General features: G+C 31.1%; 1 protein-coding gene across 2 annotated transcripts in view; it reads left to right on the top strand.

The window, feature by feature from the left end:
• Gnptab (N-acetylglucosamine-1-phosphate transferase subunits alpha and beta) overlaps positions 1 to 21145 on the top strand; it is a 116284-nt gene that overhangs the window by 71247 nt on the left and 23892 nt on the right. For both annotated transcript variants that reach the window (XM_085827727.1, XM_085827726.1), the window contains exons 15-17: positions 3512 to 3645; positions 10394 to 10809; positions 19628 to 19818. In XM_085827727.1, coding sequence (XP_085683853.1) covers positions 3512 to 3645; positions 10394 to 10809; positions 19628 to 19818 — 741 coding nt within the window. The remainder of the gene's footprint in view (positions 1 to 3511; positions 3646 to 10393; positions 10810 to 19627; positions 19819 to 21145) is intronic.

Genomic DNA, 21145 nt, shown 5'->3' with positions numbered 1-21145 from the left:
ACATTATTGGCTGTGTATCGCAAGATTGGCGACGAAAGCCAAGTTGTTCTGCTAAATTTTGTCTTGCACCTATTGCGTACTGAATTAAGCCTGAATTGTATTAGTTATTTAATATACCTACATTTATTTCTTGCACATGCTTAAAACTAATCTGAGTCCTGAATAAATAAACTCCCACATATACTTAAGGCTTTATTTAGGGCCGGTGCTAGATACCGCCTGGTGCAGTCTCTAAATTCTGCTACAAAGCACCTTCCTAAGTTCTAAATTTTTGCCGCACCTAAACTTTGGATCCCAGTTCTTCCCCCCCCCTAAATTATAAAAAACTTCTCATCCCTTAATTTTTGCCGCTCGGTGCTTCCCCAGATTCCAAAAATTGTGTCTTCCCTAAATTCTGCCACTGCTTCCGAGTTTATGGTGAATAACTTATCAGTTATTCTTAATTAAAATAGTACTAAATGTAATCTTTTGTCATATGAGTTTCATTAACAAAATCTTTTTTTAGCATATGAAAAGAAATTTTTGTTGAATTTTTTCTCGTCAACATTTCTTAGAGCATTTAAAAAAATTATAATCATCGCCAAGTATAATGTTAGCAGAAAAGGTTGCCTTACTCTTGTTATTCAATTACTAATATAAAAAAAAGTTTAGACGTCACTGCATGAGTTATTACTGAAGCTGTCATGTATTGGTAAACATGCAGTGTTGAAAGCAAAATATAGTACATAATGACTTGCCAGGTCGGCATCAGGGATATAAAGTAGATGAATGTTTCGGTTTGAGATGTGATGTCAAGCAGACACTCAGCTGCAGAGCCAAATTATTAATCTCACAAATTTATGCTTACATGACTGTTTTTTGATAACGATGTATTTCATTTAGTGCCTAAATGAAATTAAGAATCGGAATTTTTAAGGGAAAATCTCCACATGTTTTATTATGGAAGGAAAAATCAAATGTGCATGCATAAAGCATACAAAAAAAAAAAAAAAATTTGTGCCTTTGAAGTTTGGATTTTAGATCATCCTGGATAACTGATGTCTGGATTTTGGACTTTATACTGTATTCATATATTTATTTTTAGTGCACATTTGCTAAGAAATCAATAACTAAATCTTACCAAGAAAAGTGCAATTTTACAGTTCAAAAAGCAGTATATACCATTCCTAATATACTGATTATTTAATCTTCTTTTTCATTTTTTGAATTGCAATATTTGGTATAAGTAAATACATTATGTGTTGAAGAATAAACATATGCAAACTTAGTTGAATATAAGAAATTCATTATTTTTTTTATTTTCAACAAAATGCAAAATTTTTTAGCTTAGAGTTATATTAACTACTAGCAGCTTCGCTGCCAGCCTTTGTCTGGCTTTTAAATGTACCGGAAAAATGGCTTCTTTGTTTTGTTATATGTAGAGAGGAATTTATGCATAATAAAACGCATTATTTTTTAAATAAAATGACAACAAAGTATCGGTTACCATAAATAACTTATCCAGGAATGGGTTTACCATAAGTCGTATTACTCGCCAAAAGAAAAATTGGCAAAATCCGTGCAACCGTCTACCAAAGTAGCACCAAAAATTACAATGAAATAAGCTATATCCCTTAATACAACTATTAAGTATCCTAATAAAAAAATTAACCAACTTTCCGTTGAAGAAAAAAAATCATGCAGAACTTTTCAATATCTTACAAACAGTGAAATAAGCAAAAAATAACATGAAAGAAACTCAAAAAACAAAACATTCCGCACAGAATTTTACTCTGCAGAACAAATTTATAAAAAACATTAAAAAAAATGGCAATGAAATATGCCAATCTCTTAAAAACAGTGACATAAGAAATACAATGAAAAATTGTTGCCCAACCCATATTTCTAAAAGAATGAAACTATTAAAAATGATGCGATTTCATCAAAAATCTATCAACACTAATAAGAAAGGAAAATTGTTGCCTGTGATATCTTCATTCTGAAGTGTTGAGTCATTTAATTCACAGTAGTTGTCTTTTGATTATTTATTGAAAACAATAACATGATTGAAACAAATATGAAATATCATACGCGGCACAGTGCCGGATCTACACCTCATTCCATATCATCGTTCCTGTGTGTTCTAACTATATTTCCCCCCGCCGCGGAAAAAGCGACATCAGTTTATCCCGTTAGAGATTTTTAGTTGGAACACTGCCAAAATCACATTTGTAAAGATGCGAGATGTGAGAAGTGTACTCAGAAGCTTCATTAAAAAAAATTTTTAAAATGCAAAATATTATCATTTTTTCCAAAATTCTTTTTGTATAAGCAGTCGCAAGGATGAAAAATTAACGTGTCCAAAAATCAAAGAAAAATAAACTGTACATTTTTAAACATAAACGTTTTTAGAAAAAATCCCGTTGAAAAGGTGTTAAGCTCACTTTGTTAAATAAATTCGTATTTAATCGGTTTATTGAAACTTGAAATTTATTTTAAGTTCGTAAAATAGCTAAGTGCCTACATTTCATGACGATGTGAAAATGGAGTGCGTAGAGTAAAATCTCGCTTTCCCATTATGTCTGAAAATGACGCGATTTCATCACAAAACATAAAATTAAAAAAATTCTAAATCGAATTCCAAAAAAATCGCTTCGAGGTGCATTGGCTCTTGTCTAGATGCACCTATGTACCAAATTTCGTAGCCGTGTGTCTATTAGCTTACGCACAGCGCGAAGGAAAGACACACACACACAGACAGACTCTTTGTTTTATTATATGTAGAGAATCGTAACTAGAATCTAGTACTAAATCCAAAGTGTTTTCCAACTTTACATTTAAAATTCAAAGATATTCATTAATTTGCTAATTAATTTGCTGCTGTTATTTTTCCATTTCTATTATCAACTAAGTTTATAATTTTTGGGGATAAATTTGGGAAGCAAGTGCAAAAAGAATTTATTCATTTTGGGAATTAAAGATTCAGTCTTAGGTAAAACAACATGCTTTCTTAAAATTTGGAACTGCTGCCTTGTTTTGGAGAAAAATCCATATAAATTTCTCTGAATTTTTTACATAAAAGTAAGAAAATTTTGTTCCCAATAAACTAAAGCATGATAAATGGTTTACGAGTAAAGAATGTTTGCTCTACAGGAATCATGCCAAAAGTTAGATTTTATTTTTCAGACCACCTCTTGCATATTGACTTAAGATAATTTTTTATAAATTTCAAAAACTTAAGAAATTTTGTAACTAGAAGTTTATAAAGTATCTAACTATACTTTTTAACACTTTAGGTGCATATTTTTTAAATTTTTCATCTACACAGATTTGAATTATGTAAATTCTACAGTAAATACAAGTGCAAGAAGTATTTAGGCTAATAAGGCTCTCGACTGAGAGAAAAAAAAAAAAAAAAATGGTAGTATTTAAGAACATTTTAATATGATATATGCATGTTTTATTGCAATAGTATTTCATTTGTATTTTTTCTGAATTATGCTGTATTGATTTGTTCTGTTTGGTAAAATAGGTATCCTAAAGTTCATCCTTTAGAACTAAATGAATCTCTATATTCAGAATTTAAAAATATTAATGTTTCTGCGTCACAGTTGCCTGAAAATATCATTAAAGAGGTGAAGAGTCTTAAAGAACAAATGGATGAGGGTATGCTCCTTATTTCGTTTCTATGTTTAATCCTTAATCATTAATAGGCAAAAATGTAAATATTTTTAATGTTTCTATATTTGTAATAACTACAAGACATTAATTTATATCTTGTAACTGTTTTTGTATTTCAATAATCTTGTGTGTATTCTTGTAAATGATGAACTTAATTTAGACTGTTGTTAAGTTATATTAAGTGTTATAGTCTGCAAGCAGATTTTATTTCATAAAAAATCTGCTCTCAAAAATTTTATCATGTCAGTATTTCATAATAGAATGTTTATTAGGTCATTTTATACCAGTTTGTTATAAGGCCAGTTAAGTGAAAATAAGGTAATTTGGGGATGTACACATAATACAGGGTTCGTACGGTCCTTAAGAGTCCTTAATAGTCCTTAAAATTCCTTAAATTTTTGAAGTCGATTTTTGGTCCTTAAAAGTCCTTAATTTTGGCCAAATTCAGTAGAAGGTCCTTAATTTTAATCATCTGAAATTTCTCTCTGTTTTTACGACTGCCATTTTGAGTGTGAATTAGTAATTTGGAGGAATATTTTTGGCAATTCACTGACGTATATGGTTATCTTTTGAATGGGTTCATGGGTTATAAATTGTTTCTATTTCTAATATAAATGATTGGATACTCGAGTTTCTAAGCAAGAAGTGAAACATAAGCATTTCGAAATTCATTTTTTCTAATAAAGAGCTCTTAAGCAACTTTTCGCTTTGGGGGTTGTGAATTCTTTTACTAAATGGTTCTAAATTTGACAACTTGTCAACATTTTGGCGATTTTAAGATCAGTTTCTATAGAAAATTTTTAATTCCGAGATCTGAGAATTTTTCAGTGATTTTTTTAAAACATCATAACATTGATAAATTTCATTAAAATAATGGTAATATATTAGAATTATATTTAAAAAATAACATTAAAATAAAACATTTTTATTTTTCAGTGTCATATTATAAAGTTTCATTTTGGCAACTTATTATACAATATTTTAAATCTGAAAAATAAACAAGGTATATAGCTATAAAGCATAATTTACAAAACAGCTCTTAGTAAAGCAAAATTAGCTATGTAATTAATTAAAATGTCTTCTTTTTAATTTTTTCATAGTAAGCATTTTTCCCATGTAATTGTCTCAGATTAGTACATCATCCAACACCCATCAAGTAACCATCAACACCATCAAGTAAAACTTATTCTTTGCATCTACTGAGACTTATATATAAAATAACGTATCACCTCTGGTGCTTTAATGGCTTATTGGAACCTTAAAGTATATTAACTGGGTTACAACCCCTAGAACTCTGCACAAAGCTATGCCATTAACTGCATTAAGCAGAGTTTGACTAACTTTCAACATCTGTCAACCATGCCTACATCAGGCCTTTCAGGTTTGTTCCAGTCAGCAGGTCTCTCTATAAACAAGCAGCAAAGGGACATTCAGTCTTTTGTTGTGAATCATGCTGATTATGATCTCACTTCTCATTTTAACCTATGCCGTTTGACATAAAATCTTTCTATTATTTTCTAAACCTCTAGACTGACCAAGTATGTGACAAAATAAGGCATTAAAATAAATAAATGAAATAAAATAAATAAAAAAAACAGCATAAAGCTAACTATTAGTAAAATGTAAATGTCTCTTATCTTCTTTTAAATATGTCCAACTATTATAAGTGTAAAATATTTAATGCTACTTGATAAACTGTATGAAGTTTATTTTATTCTCAAACTTATTAATAATTATGTTAGTTAATTCATGTTTAGTAATAATGTATACTACTTAGGGATCTATTTTATTTTTAGAATGGTATTACAAAAGTGAAATTCAGGCATAGAATAACATTTTTAATTGAGTTTATTCAGTTCCCATTTGCTCATAGGTCCTTAATTTTTTTCATTAATGGTCCTTAAAAGTCCTTAAAAGTACTTAATTTCCATGCGCAGTAATGTGTACGAACCCTGTAATATTATCATTACTGATATGTGATGTTTTATGCCAGTGGTCTCAAACTCAAATTGCACATGGGCCAAATATATGATCTGAATGCAGCTGAAGTGCGAAAGTTTTATTTATTTATTTATTTTTATTAACTTCAGACAAAATGGAATGTTTTTTAACAGAAGAAATGTTTTAAACTAAATTTTATGTACTAAATATTTATTAAAACATACATAAACAATGAAGCAAAGGAAAACATTCCAATGTATATTTATTTATTTTTTTTTATGTAATCTAAAGCTTAGTATCTACAAGAAATTTTTATTGGTTACACTTTGTAATTCAAATGTACTGATAGCTAAATATTAAATTTTCAGTCTGATATTTGTTTCAAATAATTTTAACATGTTGAATTAACTTCTAAATAATTTACTTAAAACAAAAACTTATGAAAACTTTCCATGTAGGACAAAACTTTAAATAAATAATGACAACCTATTATTATTACGAGGGCTATTTTTTTTTTTCAACTTCCGATGGGCTGTAAAGAAAAGACGGGTGAATATACAAAAAAGATTTTATTACCAAAAGTAATGTACAATACAGGTTATTTCTCTACATAATCACCTTGACGATTGAGGCATTTGTCATATCTGTGAACAAGCTTTGCAATACCCTTTTCATAAAATGTTCCCGCCAATGATTGGAAGTGAGTTGTGACAGTTTCTTTCAGCTCCACGTCATTTTGGAAGCACTTCCTGCCAAGCCACTGCTTCAGTTCAGGGAACAGATGAAAGTTACTCGCCGCTAGGTCGGGACTATGTGGTGTATGTTCGAAAATGTCCTATTGAAATTGCTGAAGGAGCCGTTGGGTTACGCGATCGCTGTGAGGATGGGCATTGTCGTGGATCAGAACAATTCCAGAAGTCAGCATGCCTCTTTGTTTGTTTTAAATAGCTCTCCGTAAGCGTTGCAAAGTTTCACAATATGAATGTGCATTAATTGTTGTTCCAGGCTGCATAAACTCCACAAGCAACACACCTCTTTGGTCCCAAAAAAGTTGCCATAACCTTAAGGTTGTTAAAGGTTTATTTGAATTTTGTGGGTCTCTTTGGAGAATTTGTGTGCATCCATAGTTGTGATTGTTGTTTCGTTTCAGGTGTGTCATATTGAACCTATGTCTCATCACCTGTCACAATGGATTTCAAAAACTCTTCTCTGTCAGTATCGTAACTGTCAAGAAACTCAAACGCTGCAACCATTCATGGAATTTTCTGGTTTTTCAGTCAAAATCTGTGGGACCCAGCGAGCACAACCTTTTCTGTAGTGCAACTGTTCAGTAGCGATAGAGTACAGGGAAGATCTTGAAACTTCTGGAAATTTCATCAATAGTTCACTTATGGTGAACCTTCGATTTTGCTTAACCGCTTAGTCAACTCGTTGAACAATGTCGTCTGTAGCGACAGACTTGCGTGCTTGACCCCCTTCATCATGCACATCAGTTCGGCTATCTTTAAACTTTTGACACCATTCACGAACAACGCCATCACTCATAAAACTGTTTCCATACACTCGACTCATTCTTCGATGAATTTCCGCTGCACTGTTCCCTTCTGCCTGCAATAAACGAATAGCAGCTCGCAATTCACACTTGGCAGGAGAATCAATAATGACAGCCATGTTTATGTGACTGCAACTCAACAGAAAATGGTGTGTTGAATACGCCAGTGACAGAGCATGTGGAGGGGGAGATGCGCAGTCGCCTACTATGTACACCAACCACCTGACGCATACCTGGCCATCATACTGTGCGATCGGAGGTTGAAAAAAAAACAACCTACATATCATTTTTGACACACACAGAAAAAATATTCAATTACATATAAATACAAAATGGTATGTAAATAATTATAAACTTCTTTATTTCTTACTCTAAATTTCTTCTGAAAACCTTATGACACTTTGATTTTAATTTACAAACTTGGGAAAAAGTTGCTAGAAACTATCTTTGGCACGTATTACAGATACTCATTGGTCAGTCTGGTTCTTTTTTTGACTTAATGAACGAAGGTGATCACAGATTTGATGAAATTTGATATGGACAAACATAATACAAAAACATATAATTTTTAGCTGCAGAAAAAAAAACTGTTCACATATCACTGTATTCTCCAACAAAGCAATGATTCTTATTGCAAAAGTTCATAACTGAGAGTAATTATCTTTTGACAAATACCAACAAAAGTTCATCACATCTTCTTTTTTTATATATCTTCAAATTTTTTAATAAGAATTATATTACACGGTAAATTTTCTGGAACATTACTCACATTTACTTTTAATGTTAATGAAAATAATGTAAAATTTGACTCAAAATTATTAAAGTCTTTCTTCAAATTCTTGCTATAAAAATTGATGTCTTAAAAATCCTAATCAATTAATGGGAATTGTGTTTCACGAGTAACATAAAATTGCTTCAGAGGCATGTGACCTGTAAGCCATCAGTTTGAGATCCTTGTTTTATGCAGTACAGTTAAAACTGATAAAAAATAAGTGATACATTTATTATGCTAGTTTTAAGTATTAAATGATAAAAATGTTTCACATTTATTAAATGATTTCTTTTCATCAGCATATTGTTGTGTATTAAAAAAGTTATTTATTGACAAACATTTATTTAAACATTTATATTAGTAAATTGAGTCTGAGAGATTTTTTTATGCCATTTCTAAAGAAATAGAAAAAAAAATATTATTATTTTGTTTAATTAAATAGCAAGTCAGATGTTGTCATGTTCTCTGCAATTAGCATCATTAAGATTAAGTTCATATTTAACACATCTGCCCAGCTGAGACATGATCCCAAGCTCTTGCAAATTGTTATAACAATTGTTGATGATGAATTAACCTCCTCTGGCAGTTCTTCAATAATTGCATATGGATTCTTTCAATTGGAGCTTTAAACACATCATTATTAAAAAAGACAGGGCATTGTCAGCAGCTAGCATCTTCCAAGCTAAAGTTGCTTATTTAAAATTTAGAGAAGCATCATTGGCACTTGCAAGTATTTAAAATTATTTTATCATTGTATGCTTCCTCCACACTTTCTTACAGTATTTGCTGCACTATTTGCTTTTCTATATTCATAGAACATGTGAATATGTATGCCATGATGTACTCTTCTGTGACTACCATTTTCATGAGGGGCTATTAAAGCAAATTAGTATATCACCTTGAATTTACCTGAATAAATCGTCTTTGCTCAGTTGTTTTTATATACCCTTTAAAATCACATATTTAAACATGTCAGAAATTTTTCAACATGTCTACTGTGAAAACTATTATTATCTGTAGGTGATCTGATATATTCTGCTTTGTATACAGGTTAGGGTCGTTTATTGTTTTCTATGCTCTTCACTTGCATGCTTGAGGAGCAGAAGTCCTCTAAGCATAAAATTTTGTATATTTATATGTGACAGATATTACCAATAAATTTATATTATTGGTCATAGCTATAAAAACATCAAATCTGTAAAAAAAGTATTTTTTCACTACAAAGAAACATTTTTAATAAAAGGTAAAATTTTTATATTTCATATCCCTTGCATGTAGCTGAAAATCAAGTTCCTACTTATACAGTCAAAAGTCGTTAATCCGGACTCGTCGGGACTTCAGCGATTCCGGATTATCGATTTTTCCGGATTATAGATCATCAGTTTAAATCTCATAAGATGGCATGCAGAAATTCTAAAATTAAAAATATGAAACCGTAATTTATGAAATAAAGAACAATTATGATCTAAAGGGTATCAAAATTTACAAAAAAAAAAGCTTAATATTTATTTGTTTACTTTATTAAACATTTCTTTCAATGTAAGTTGTTTAAGTTGCTTCATTTTATGTGATAATACTTTCTCTTTAATTCTATAAACAGACATGATTTCTTGTTCAGTTACAAAGTTCCAGTTCCGCTGTTCAAGTCCCGTAATTACTGTGCCGAAAATACCGACTAACTTATCAATTGAAATTTTTTCGTTTTCACTAACCTCTCTGTCACCTTCTTCATGTCTTTATCCAATTTTTGCAGCAATACCACTTTTTGTTTGACAGACATCGAAACATACTTTCGTTTGTAGATCCTTTGGGAGCTCCAGCATCGGAAATTCTATTTGATATAATCGAAAGTTCAAGTTTACTTTTATAAAATTGCTCTTACAGTCTCCAAAAAATAATAAGCCGGATCCAATTCGAAGATTAAGGAACAACGCAATCATCATTAACTGAAATAGATAATTAGATAATTTTAGCTTATACCATCCGTTATACATAAAACGTGCACGTGAAAACGTATTCTGTGCTTGCGCACACACATATGCGCAGTCGTAAAGGTCTTACATGCACGCGTAAACGCCTATGCGCATGTGTCAACGCGGCGCATGCGCAGAAATTTTTTAGCTTTGAGGTCCGGATTATAGATCATTCCAGATTATGGGTGTCCGAATTAACGACTTTTGACTGTATATGTATAGTTGGTTTCTTTTTACACAAAAAAATAGATATTTTAAAAAAGAGAGCCAGTTGACTGTTTCTGTGGAGAGTTTTAATTTTTATAAATATTTATGTATATGCTAAATATCTATTTTTCAACTTCTATGTTAAAAATACCTTCAATTGATGAAAATATTTTCAAAATTATTTTAATTATTTATAATTCTTTAAAAATGATTTTTTGATTTTCATTTTATATATTTTTAAGAGTTTTGCCACATTTTCATTAACAATGTACAACACATTTATTACAGGTTTATTAACTGTGAATGGATTTCTAAAGAAGAAAGCTCTCGTAATAGGTACATATATGCATAGTTTTAAAAATGCATCTAAAGAAACACCTGTTCTAGTGACTGAAATAAACTTTGAATCAAATGTAAATAATAATGTTACAGCAAAGCATGAAATTTTATTACCATCAGAGAATATAGCTTCTTTGCAAAAAGGATCAAAAATTCAGGCAAACATTGCATCTAGTATGGGTTTTAATTCTAACACGAATGAAACTAAAGAGAATGTAAAGCTGAAATGGCAGTCAAGCATCCGAGCTATCCAACAACAGTTGCGAAGTGCTTCTGCATTTTCGAAGTCTCAAGTCTCTGATTCTTCTACAAGCTCACTGCTTAAAAATTATTTTAAAAATCTTAGCAATTTCAATTCAAAAAAAGTAAGTTTTTAATTTACCTTTTTTGTATTAAATTTTTATCTTTTTGCTACATTCATAATTATATTGTACATCGATGTAATGAAAGCTCATGGACTGTGGCAGGCTCCAGTGTTGGTACATAAAAAGCTCACAAATTTATTTGCATAAATCAAAATATTTCTAGTTCAGTAATTTTGTGTGTGATTAGTAGATTATCTATCCAAAGAAACTGCATGGCAATATATTAATAACATTTTTTAACATTTAAAAACTTAGAAATTAGTGAATGAAAATTCTCTCACCTACCATACATAGCAAAATTATAAATTAAAAGAATGTTACAATCTAGTAAATCACAATAGACTATCACTGAAGGACATTAAAACAAAACAAAAAAAACAAAAACAAAAAAAAAAAAAAAAAAAAAAAAAAAAAAAAAAAAACTGAAATTGGACAGCCTAACATTATTGAAACAATAATGACAACTTGTCTTTTAACCCTTGATTTTTTGTTAAAAGTGTATACATCTGCTTAGTTTACCTCAAGATATGGTATTTAGACCATTTAATTATTTTTCATCTATAATGCCTTTAGCTTACCAGTAGTCAAGTGGTAAATCATTAAATACCAGGTTTTTTTTTTTTTTTTTTTAAATTTATTATGTGCTCCGCCCTTAGGCACTACACGGAAAGGGAGGGATGCCCCGTGGAGGTCTTTTTAAGGGGAACTGGCTCGTATCCACGTTACACGTGGGGAAAACCACGAAAACGCCCATGCAGCCAGCCCGTTCGCCGGGACTCGAACTCCAGAACGAACTACCAGTGTTCAGCGGCTTTTACCACTCGGCCACTGGTGGGCCTTAAATACCAGGTTTGAGTCTTAGAAAATGGGCTGGTTGTGTGGGAGGTTTCATGGTTTTCTCACTGTAGTGTGAATACAAGCCAGTTTCCCTTGAAATTTGCTGCACTAATTCATCCTTTCCAGTAGGCAGATAGCCAGTATGTGCTTTGCCGTAGTTAAAATAATCCAATTCAGTCTACAGCATTCACGGTTAAGAGAATTTTCTCAGTTGATAAATTAACTTCAAAACTGAAGGGCAGACTTAATAAAATCTGATATGAACAAAGATGATCACAGATCTGATGAATTTTGATATGAACAAATATAATACAAAAACATATACCATACAATAGTCAGGGTTGCATAAGTCTTATCTGCAGAGGAAGGTCTAAAATAGAAGTTTCAAAATTGGGACAAACAAACAAACAAACAAACAAACAAAAAAATCTGATATGTGGCATGATTCTCTGTAATAATCATATCTATTTCACAATGTAACTTCATACTAGAAACAAAACAGTTTATGAGTTCCTGTTGCTCTCACTTCTGCAGCAATGCTGTTTTTTGGGTTCTGGAAGACAGGGAGGCAGAAGATAAGTTGTAATTACTTTTTTAACAGTCTCCCCAGCATGTTCTGTAGTATTTAGGTTGGAGATTTGACCGCTAGTCTATCCATTTAACCTTTTCCCAGGAGCTGGGACATATATGTCCCGAGCAAAGTGTACGACACCTGGTGGTCCGGGAGAGTTTTTCCTTGGTCGCAGGGGTAGGAATTCTAACGCTTGAGGCTTGACGACTATTTTACAACTATTTTACGACACCCTAACGAGTGCGTTCTTTCGAGTGATTCTGCTAATGGGTAGGGGTAATTGTCCGTAGTTTGAACCTACAACTCGATGTCGTCTTCGATGTCTTCCGGGAAATATTTTCTCAAGAGGAGAGAATAAAAATACTAATTTGTTGCTTCAATTCTCGCGCATTTGCATTTTAAGATCTTTCTTCAATTTTTTTTCTTTTGCAAATGCCATTATAAATTCTTTGAGTTGATATTTATCATTTTTTCGAGTTTGGTATTAAATAATGGCTAAACGTAAAGGAAATTTTCTTTGTTTCATTCTTTTTGTAATTGTTTATTTCAATTTATTTCAGTTTTTAATGTGCATGTAAAGGCAGTGTAATGAATATAAACGTTTCGGGTGATGAAAATTAATTTTAATGTTATTTCTAAATGACATACATTCCATGACTACTGTTTACTTGAGTGAAATTTTGGTTTGTTATGTTCTAAATTATAATTAGCGGCTGAGCAGGTAAATTTTCTTTAACACTCATAATTCAACCCGGGTTCAAATTTCGAAGAACGGATTGACTGCATGAACCTTTCGTATTCTTTCATGTATATGAGCCAATTTCCTTCGAACGTCCTCCACGAAAGCCCCCTTCGATTAGGCAAATAATCCTTTCTTTAACCAGAGGAATGAAAATAAAATTATATTCGAAATAAGAAAGCTATATTTATGAGCGTGTCATAACTATATTTAGAAACCCTTCCTTTTATGAATAATTTTGATGATAAAATGAATTTCAAATGTGCGATAAATGAAACACGAATTTTTATTAAAGCAGTTAGTAAAGAACATTTTATAATTCAAAATTTAAAAAAGTTTCAAACTTATTAATTTATCTGTTGTTATATGTTTGCGTCTATAAGATGATATCTGTATCAATTCTTTCAGAAAGTAGATACGTTAGTTTAGATTAATTAAACATGGGAAAACACACGAAGGCTGCCTTTCTAAGTTGAAAGGATGCCTACCTATCGAAAAGGATGCCTTCGAGGAGAACTTTTAAGGGAAACTATCTCGTATTCACGTTTCACATGGGGCAAACAACGAAAATCAACCATGCAGCCAACCCAATCGCCTGGTCTCGAACCCAAGTCGAACTACCAGTATTCAGCGGTCTTGACCACTCAGTCAAGGTAGTGTTCAAAAAGTAATTAATTTTTAGGTGAGAATTGTATTTTGGAGGGAATTAAATGATATATTAGGATACTAAGGATTTATAGAGTAATTGAGATGTGTACTATTTTTTAGTTCCCTGAATTTAATCCTCAGTACGATTCTCTATTAATATTCATCAGCTCAGTTCAAATCTTCATTCCGAGCTTCATTATTCTGAAAGAAAGCAACAATAAAAAGCTTGAGATCTGTAAATTTCGCATAACAAGCTGATACCTCAAAAGCGATTTTAGCATTCTGAAAATGCAGATCATAAAACACTGAAGAAATATTTCTCCATTCGACAAAAATCTTTATTTTTTTAAATTTTAATGGGTTCCTGAATATGCAATTTTGCTTTTAAGGAAAAAATGCAGCAACAATATAAATTGACGAACAACTATTTCCCTTCTATTCTAAGGTAAAAGCTATATATAATATCTCTAAGTGGTAAACCTAAATTTTTGTTATTGAATACATTGAAACTCAACAAGTTTCAATGTATTCAATAATTATTCAATAATAATTCAATATTATTTTCTCAACCTCCAGCGTTTACTCCTGCATTTCTTTACCGAACCAAAAAGTGTGAAGCGGTTAATAAAATTAAAGATCTTATATCCCTGATATGAAGGCAGATCAAGCCTGGAACGCTATTTGCAATGTCACATAGAAGAAAAATTTATTTAAAAAAATTCTTACCTTGTGCATTGCTAAATTTTTGTTAGTGTTGTTCAATAATGATTCAATGCAGCACAAATGCAGTTACCAATTTCTTTTTCTCCAGAAATGAATTTTACAGAAGTGTAAATCCAATAACACTAATTTGGGAACTCGAAAATGCTTTCTAAATGACACTTGTAATAATTAAACTGTATTTAACTTGCTCTTCAATATCAGGATAATTATAATAATTAAAATGAAAATCTATATATTGTTTGAAAGATATGTTTGAATATTTTAAATCACTAAATTCTCTATACTGTGACAAGTCAACATAGGTAACTCTGATTACTTCGCTGATTTTTCAGTATATAACCTATGTGCAATTTTAAAAAGTTATTTTAACCAAAAAAGGAACAAAATTGTATAGTTGTAGCATAAAACATTTCATCTGAAAATAAAGCAATAAATTATGTTTCGTGGGAAACTGCATACATCTATCTGCAATGTGACAGCGATTAGAATACTTCCTTCATTCTATCGCCTAGAGCTTTGGAACTGGACCGAAAAGAAATGCTGACCATTTCTCTGCCTGCCAACAAAAGAGCACTTATCACCTCGTCGTTAAGACTTGATCTGAAAAATTTTACCCCCTTTCCCTAATTCCTAAAATATCCTAAAAATTTTACCCTTTTATCCCCAGTGAAGGAACACAACTATTTTTCGAGCCCACATGAAAAGGTTAATATCCTTCCTTTCCAGAAACTCATCCCTATATTGTACAAGTGTTATAGATGTACAAGTTCTATGGAAGAACCATAAAAATGAAGAGGGCCAACTGCACTCTTGAAAAGATGAACATAGGGCTGTAACATGTCTTCCTACCTCGCACAGTCACCGAGCCTCTGACAAAGGCTTGACATGTGCACAGTGTAACATGCTGCCTGCCCAGACCATCAAAGCTCCAATGTACAAGTCCCTTTTTTTGGATTTTGGAAGAAGGGTAGCAGATTCGTGGTTTTCTTCAGATGAAGGTATGTCAAAAAGACGCTGTTAGGCTGAATTGGGACTCATCTGTGAAGAGAATGGTCTCCTACTGGCATTTGGCTTTAAACAGGGTTCGTACGATCCTTAAGAGTCCTTAAATATTTTGGAATTCATTTTTTTATCCTTAAAAGTCCTTAATTTTGGCGAAAATCAACAGAAGGTCCTTAATTTTAATCATCTGAAATTTCTGTCTGTTTTTACGACTGTCATTTTGAATGTGAATTAACATTTTGAGGAATATTTTTGGTGATTCACTGCCGTATATATGGTAATCTTTTGAATGGGTTCATGAGTTATAATCTATTTCTATTTCTAATATAAATGATGGGATACTCAAGTTTCTAAGCAAGAAGTGAAACATAAGCATTTCGAAATTCATTTTTTTCTAATAAACAGCTCTTAAACAAGATGAGAATTCTCTAATTAAACGGTTCTAAATTTGGCGACTTGTCAACATTTTGGCGATTTAAGATCAGTTTCTATAGAACTTTTTTAATTTCGAGATCCGAAATTTTTTTGATAATTTTTTTAAAGCATCATAACATTAATAAATTTTATTAAAATAATTGTAACATATTGAAATTATATTTAAAAAATAACATTAAAATAAAACATTTTTATTTTTTGCTGTCATATTATAAAGTTTCATTTTGGCAACTTACAATATTTAGAATCTGAAAAATAAACAAGGTATAATGCTATGAAACATAATTTATGAAACAGCTCTTGAAAAGAAGACGCAAAAGCAAAATTAGCTATGTAATTAATTAAAAATGTCTTCTTTTTAATTTTTTCATAGTAAGCGTTTAATTGTCTCAGAATATTCAAAATTCTCAGAAAATGCATCAGGTTTTCTCTATAAAATTAATTTTACACTTTTTCCCCCCCTTCCCCCCCCAGAAATATTTCTGGCTTTTTGCTGTTACAGAATTGGTAGGGATAATTTTTCTTTAGTATTTTAGACATTGCAGCTTAGAAAGTTTAGAAGGATTTAAAGGCAAGATTTATAGACCTACGATTCTAGAAGATTCGAGAAATATGTGATAAAATGAAAAATGTCTCCATAGTATCAACACACGTAATGGATGCATTTTACAGAAAGTTTGCAATGAATTTCTTACCTTTCGGAAAACGTCTGGAAGAATAATGAAAACATAATATTTGAATGTTTTACTTCTGATACTAGCATTTTAACATGTTTATCTTCCCTTTATTTTCTCTACTTTTCACTAGACACAAGCATGGAAAATATCAAAAGTGCTTCTAATCTCATCACATGGGCAGGCATTATAGAAACGGATTTTTTTTTATTAATAAAGAAATTGAAAATTTACAATTTAAAAGATTAATCTAATATGTCTTAATGCACCATACTCATAGCTGGCACTAGGCATTTTCCCACCTGATGCAGTCTCTGTGGATCCTAAATCCTGTTTCCAATGCTTCCGTTAAATTCTAAAAGTTTTGCCATTTCTAGATTTTGTTGTTCGGTGTGTCCTTAAATTCTAGAAGTTCTGCCACATCAGCTCTGTAAACGGCCATTACTATATATATTTCATATTTCTTCTGAATGTTATGTATTTCATATATTTTCTGAATGTTCATATTACTAAAGAAATAAAATTAGCCACTTTTTCTGTACATTCTAAATGCAATTAGTGTTTTTTAGAATAACAGAAATCCTTAATTAAATCCAAAAATTCTAAAATGAAAAGGATACGTGTTGAAGAAAGAAACTGAATACATAAAGAAATTTATTCTTCAAAGATATTTGGTGTTATTATTATGTAAATTACCTAAGTGTTTATGATTTCAGCCTTTACTATAATTTCCCATTTCTGTTTTCTCATATGATAGAGTTAATGAGCCAGATTAAATTTAAATTAAATTGTATAATCTTTGACCACTAGTTCACATTATTAGTTTGAATTTGACTGTTCTTATTTAATTATGTCACCGTGAGCTGTAATTGATTTTGTTAGCATTAGAACATGCCTTTATGTTCTACTTAAATAAGAGGCTTATTTAAACCTTTGTCTGATATTATAGTTACTTTCAGTGATAATTTGCGTGATGTCTGTCTGGGGAGTGGGTCTATTTAACTTTTACCAGATCAAGTAAACCCTCATAGGTACATTGAGGAGAGGTTGACAAGTTAGGAGATAAAGCACGCAGAAACTAGAAAAAGCATTGGTTTGCATATTGAGAAAAATCTCTAATTGTTAGAAAAGATGCTTAAAGAGAAAGAAATTGATATAAACTAGCCAAAATGTTTGGGAAGGCTTCAAATTAAAATGATGGGTAAATATTTTGTTGAGTGTTATTGTTACAAACCATAAATGTTTTGTAGCTTTTAATGTGTAATTATCCTAATATCATTTAAGAATCAATGCCATAAATCACATGTATTGTAAACTGTGAAATTCTATTAGATTGTGATTTTAATATGGCTTTTTTAACAAATATTGTTAAAAAATAAAATTTAATAGTGGCCATGTAAATCCATAATGACTAAGATTATATTCAATAAACGCGTCTTTATCTGCAATTTAACATTCAAAGTAGTGTTGCCTATTCCACTAACTGGAATAAATGCTCATTCTTTTTTTATTCCTAATGAGTTCATAACACCTACTGTACAAAAATTAGAAGTCGAAGCTGAATCAAGCACGGCTCTAAAAGGAATTCATTCATCGTAAACATCGCAAAGATAAGCAATTGCTGTATTGCCAATTGAGAAATAATGTATGAGTTTTTTATGTTTATTTGAAGGTTTGAATTGTAATCTATCATATTTGTTCTTTTCACATTGTAATTACATGTATTATAATTTGTACATTAATTTACATTGTATCATTTTGCATTGTATGAAGATTTATTACTTTTTTGAATTTTACTTATTGTATTGAAATTAATATTTCAATGCCAGGCGGGATGTTCGGTGTCTGAAAGAGTATTGCTTGGCAGAATTGTTTTACGCCAAGCAGAGTTTGGCTTTAGTGTAACCCTAAAGTTATTTCGTCTTTGCCTTATTAGTATGTATGATTTTTGACTTAATGTAAGAGCATATGGTTGCTCGCTAATCATTTATAATTAACTTCTTACCCTTAAAAATTATCTCTACATATTAAAGAGAGTTATTGCCTTTCATTAATACTCACTGTGGTCACAAGATAAAACACAAAAATGTAAAAATTCATGTTAAACTTATTCTTTGCATCTAGTGAGACTTAAAATAATACAAAACAACTTATCACCTGTGGTGCTTTAATGTCTTATTGGGACCTTAAAGTATATTAACTGGGTTACAAACCTCCGGAACTCTACACAAAGTTATGACACTAACTTGCATCAAGCAGGGCCTGACTAAATTTCAACACTTGCCAACCATGTCTGTACCAGGCCTTTGAGGTTTGTATGAATCAGCATGTCTCTCTCTGGACAATCAGCAGCGGTGACAACATTCAGTCTTTTGTTATGAATCATGCTGATTATGATCTTACTTCTCATTTTAACCTATGCCGCTTCACATAAAATCTAATACCTGCTGTTTACTAAACCTCTAGACTGATCAAGTAAATGACAAAATAAGACATAAAAAAATCAACATAAAGCTAACTAATCTTCTTTTAAATATGTTCAACTATCATAAGTGTAAAATATTTAATGCTACTTGATAAATTGCATAAAGCTTATTTTATTCTCAAACTTATTAATAATTATGTTAATTCGTGTTTAGTAATAATGCATACTATTTAGGGATCTATTTTATTTGTAGGATGATATTACAAAAGTGAAATTCAGGCATAGAATAATATTTTTATTTTTAATTGAATTTATTCAGTTCCCCATTTGCTCATAGGTCCTTAATTTTTTTCATTAATGGTTCTTAAAAGTCCTTAAAAGTACTTAATTTCTTTGTGCAGAAATGTGTACTAACCTTGTTTAAATCAAATTTCTATGCACAGTGTTTAACAGACTTAAATATTGTATGAATAAGATACTGTGTTTTCTTCCTTCTTTTTTGTTATTTTGAATATAGCATAAATGTATATTTTAAATTTTATTTTACATTAAAATCATATTGCAATTTAAACAATTATATTAATTCTGAAATGATTTGAAATGCAGTGTCACACTGAAATGCTAGTAGATAAATAGTCAACAGGTGAAATAAATTAATTTAGAAATGAATTTTTATGCTAATTTTAGTCTTGAAAGTGTATAATTTCAGTGGAATGATGTTTCATAATTAGTTTGAAAATGGATGCAATTATTTTATTTTCTAGAAAGCAAGTGAGGCTATGTCATCTTATTTAATACCAAGTGTGACTCAAAGGCATTTACTGGATACTTTTGGTGACTCACTGAGACATGTAAATAAATTATACAATGAAGCTTTTGGGTATGAAGCTCGCAAAGTACCTTCACATATTGCACATTTTGTAGATAAAAGTGTCATGTCTCGCTTAACAGAAAGGTAATGTTAAAAATTATTAGCTACAGATTTGATCTTTTCATGGACACTGATACATATGTGCATATTTAAATTTATTTTATGTATATGTATATGTCATATTAAATTTATTTTACGTACATACGTACATATATGTGTGCATGTTTTTAATTTTGGCACATCTGTAAGTTTTACTAGTTCATGTTTCTTGTAAATAGGCTTACTGATAATTACTTTGCTACATTTTTCCTTAGATAGGGTAATCAGGATTCCTTTATATCTTTGACCTCCAATTTGATACTGTTCAATACAGAATTTTTCAGGGGGGAAAAAGTCATATGGCAGTGTTGGTAATTTTTTACTCTACTTGATGTTTACATTGTTTCTGAAATCAATCTATACTGGTGGACAGTTGCTAAGGATGGATCACAAATGGCTATAGTGCACATTAAAATGTTAGTCTGTGTAAATGCCCAGTGAAATAAAATAATGCCAGAATGGTAGGACATAAGAATGAAGATAATTTTTTGTGTTATGAAATCTAGAATGCTTTGGGAAAGTGTTCAGGGGACAAAATGGTCATATTTTGCTTAATACATAAAAGTGAAAAAAATGCAGTTACCCATTGATCATAGTGCAGGCCTATACCATGATACTACATCTCTAATATTGGTCCTTTCCTGGGCGTTAAGCAATGCCACTCTCACGCCAGATCATTTGTAGTCTGTAATCCGGTAACAGACTGAACCTTCTCTCATCTCCCAGTTCTTCATCTCTCAGTCTAGTTATGATGCTCGCTATACCATTGGAAACAGACAGTATATTGTTGTCTGGACAATGGAATGCACACAACAGAATCGTGGGTGCATAGGCCTCCTTGACACAAATGTCTGGATACAGCTTGCCAGTAGCAGCAAGTAATTGATTTGCTACCTCAGTAGCTGAGCTGCGGCAGTTCTTTTTGCTGATAGCACTATGCACTTATCTTCTGCAGGTGTTGTACTGCAAATGCGACCTCCCGTGTGACATTTGCTGTACATTCTATTTGTTTGAAATGATTACCAAAGCCTTGAAACAACACTGTGGTTGATGTCGATTCAATTTTGCCAATAATATTGCCATGCATAAAATAATCCAAGTTATGCATACTGAAAATTGTTCATCAATTGACTCTTTCCTGTTAAATTTTACTTTCAGACAATGAAGGTTAATGTGCATCAAATCCTTTATCTCTTTTATCAATCAACACATCACATGACGAATAACTTCAACAATCCCAAATTTCCATATGCACAACATGTTTTGCTGTATCCTGCACTTATGCTAATTTCCACATTTTCCTGCCTTCCAT

The sequence above is a fragment of the Stegodyphus dumicola genome, chromosome 12 (genome assembly GCF_044657685.1).
Source record: "Stegodyphus dumicola isolate Sdum_Otavi_A_Nest chromosome 12, ASM4465768v1".
Classification (NCBI taxonomy): Eukaryota; Metazoa; Arthropoda; class Arachnida; order Araneae; family Eresidae; genus Stegodyphus; species Stegodyphus dumicola.
The sequence above is the reverse complement of the archived record's forward strand: the minus strand, read 5'-3'. Positions and strand labels throughout refer to the sequence as shown.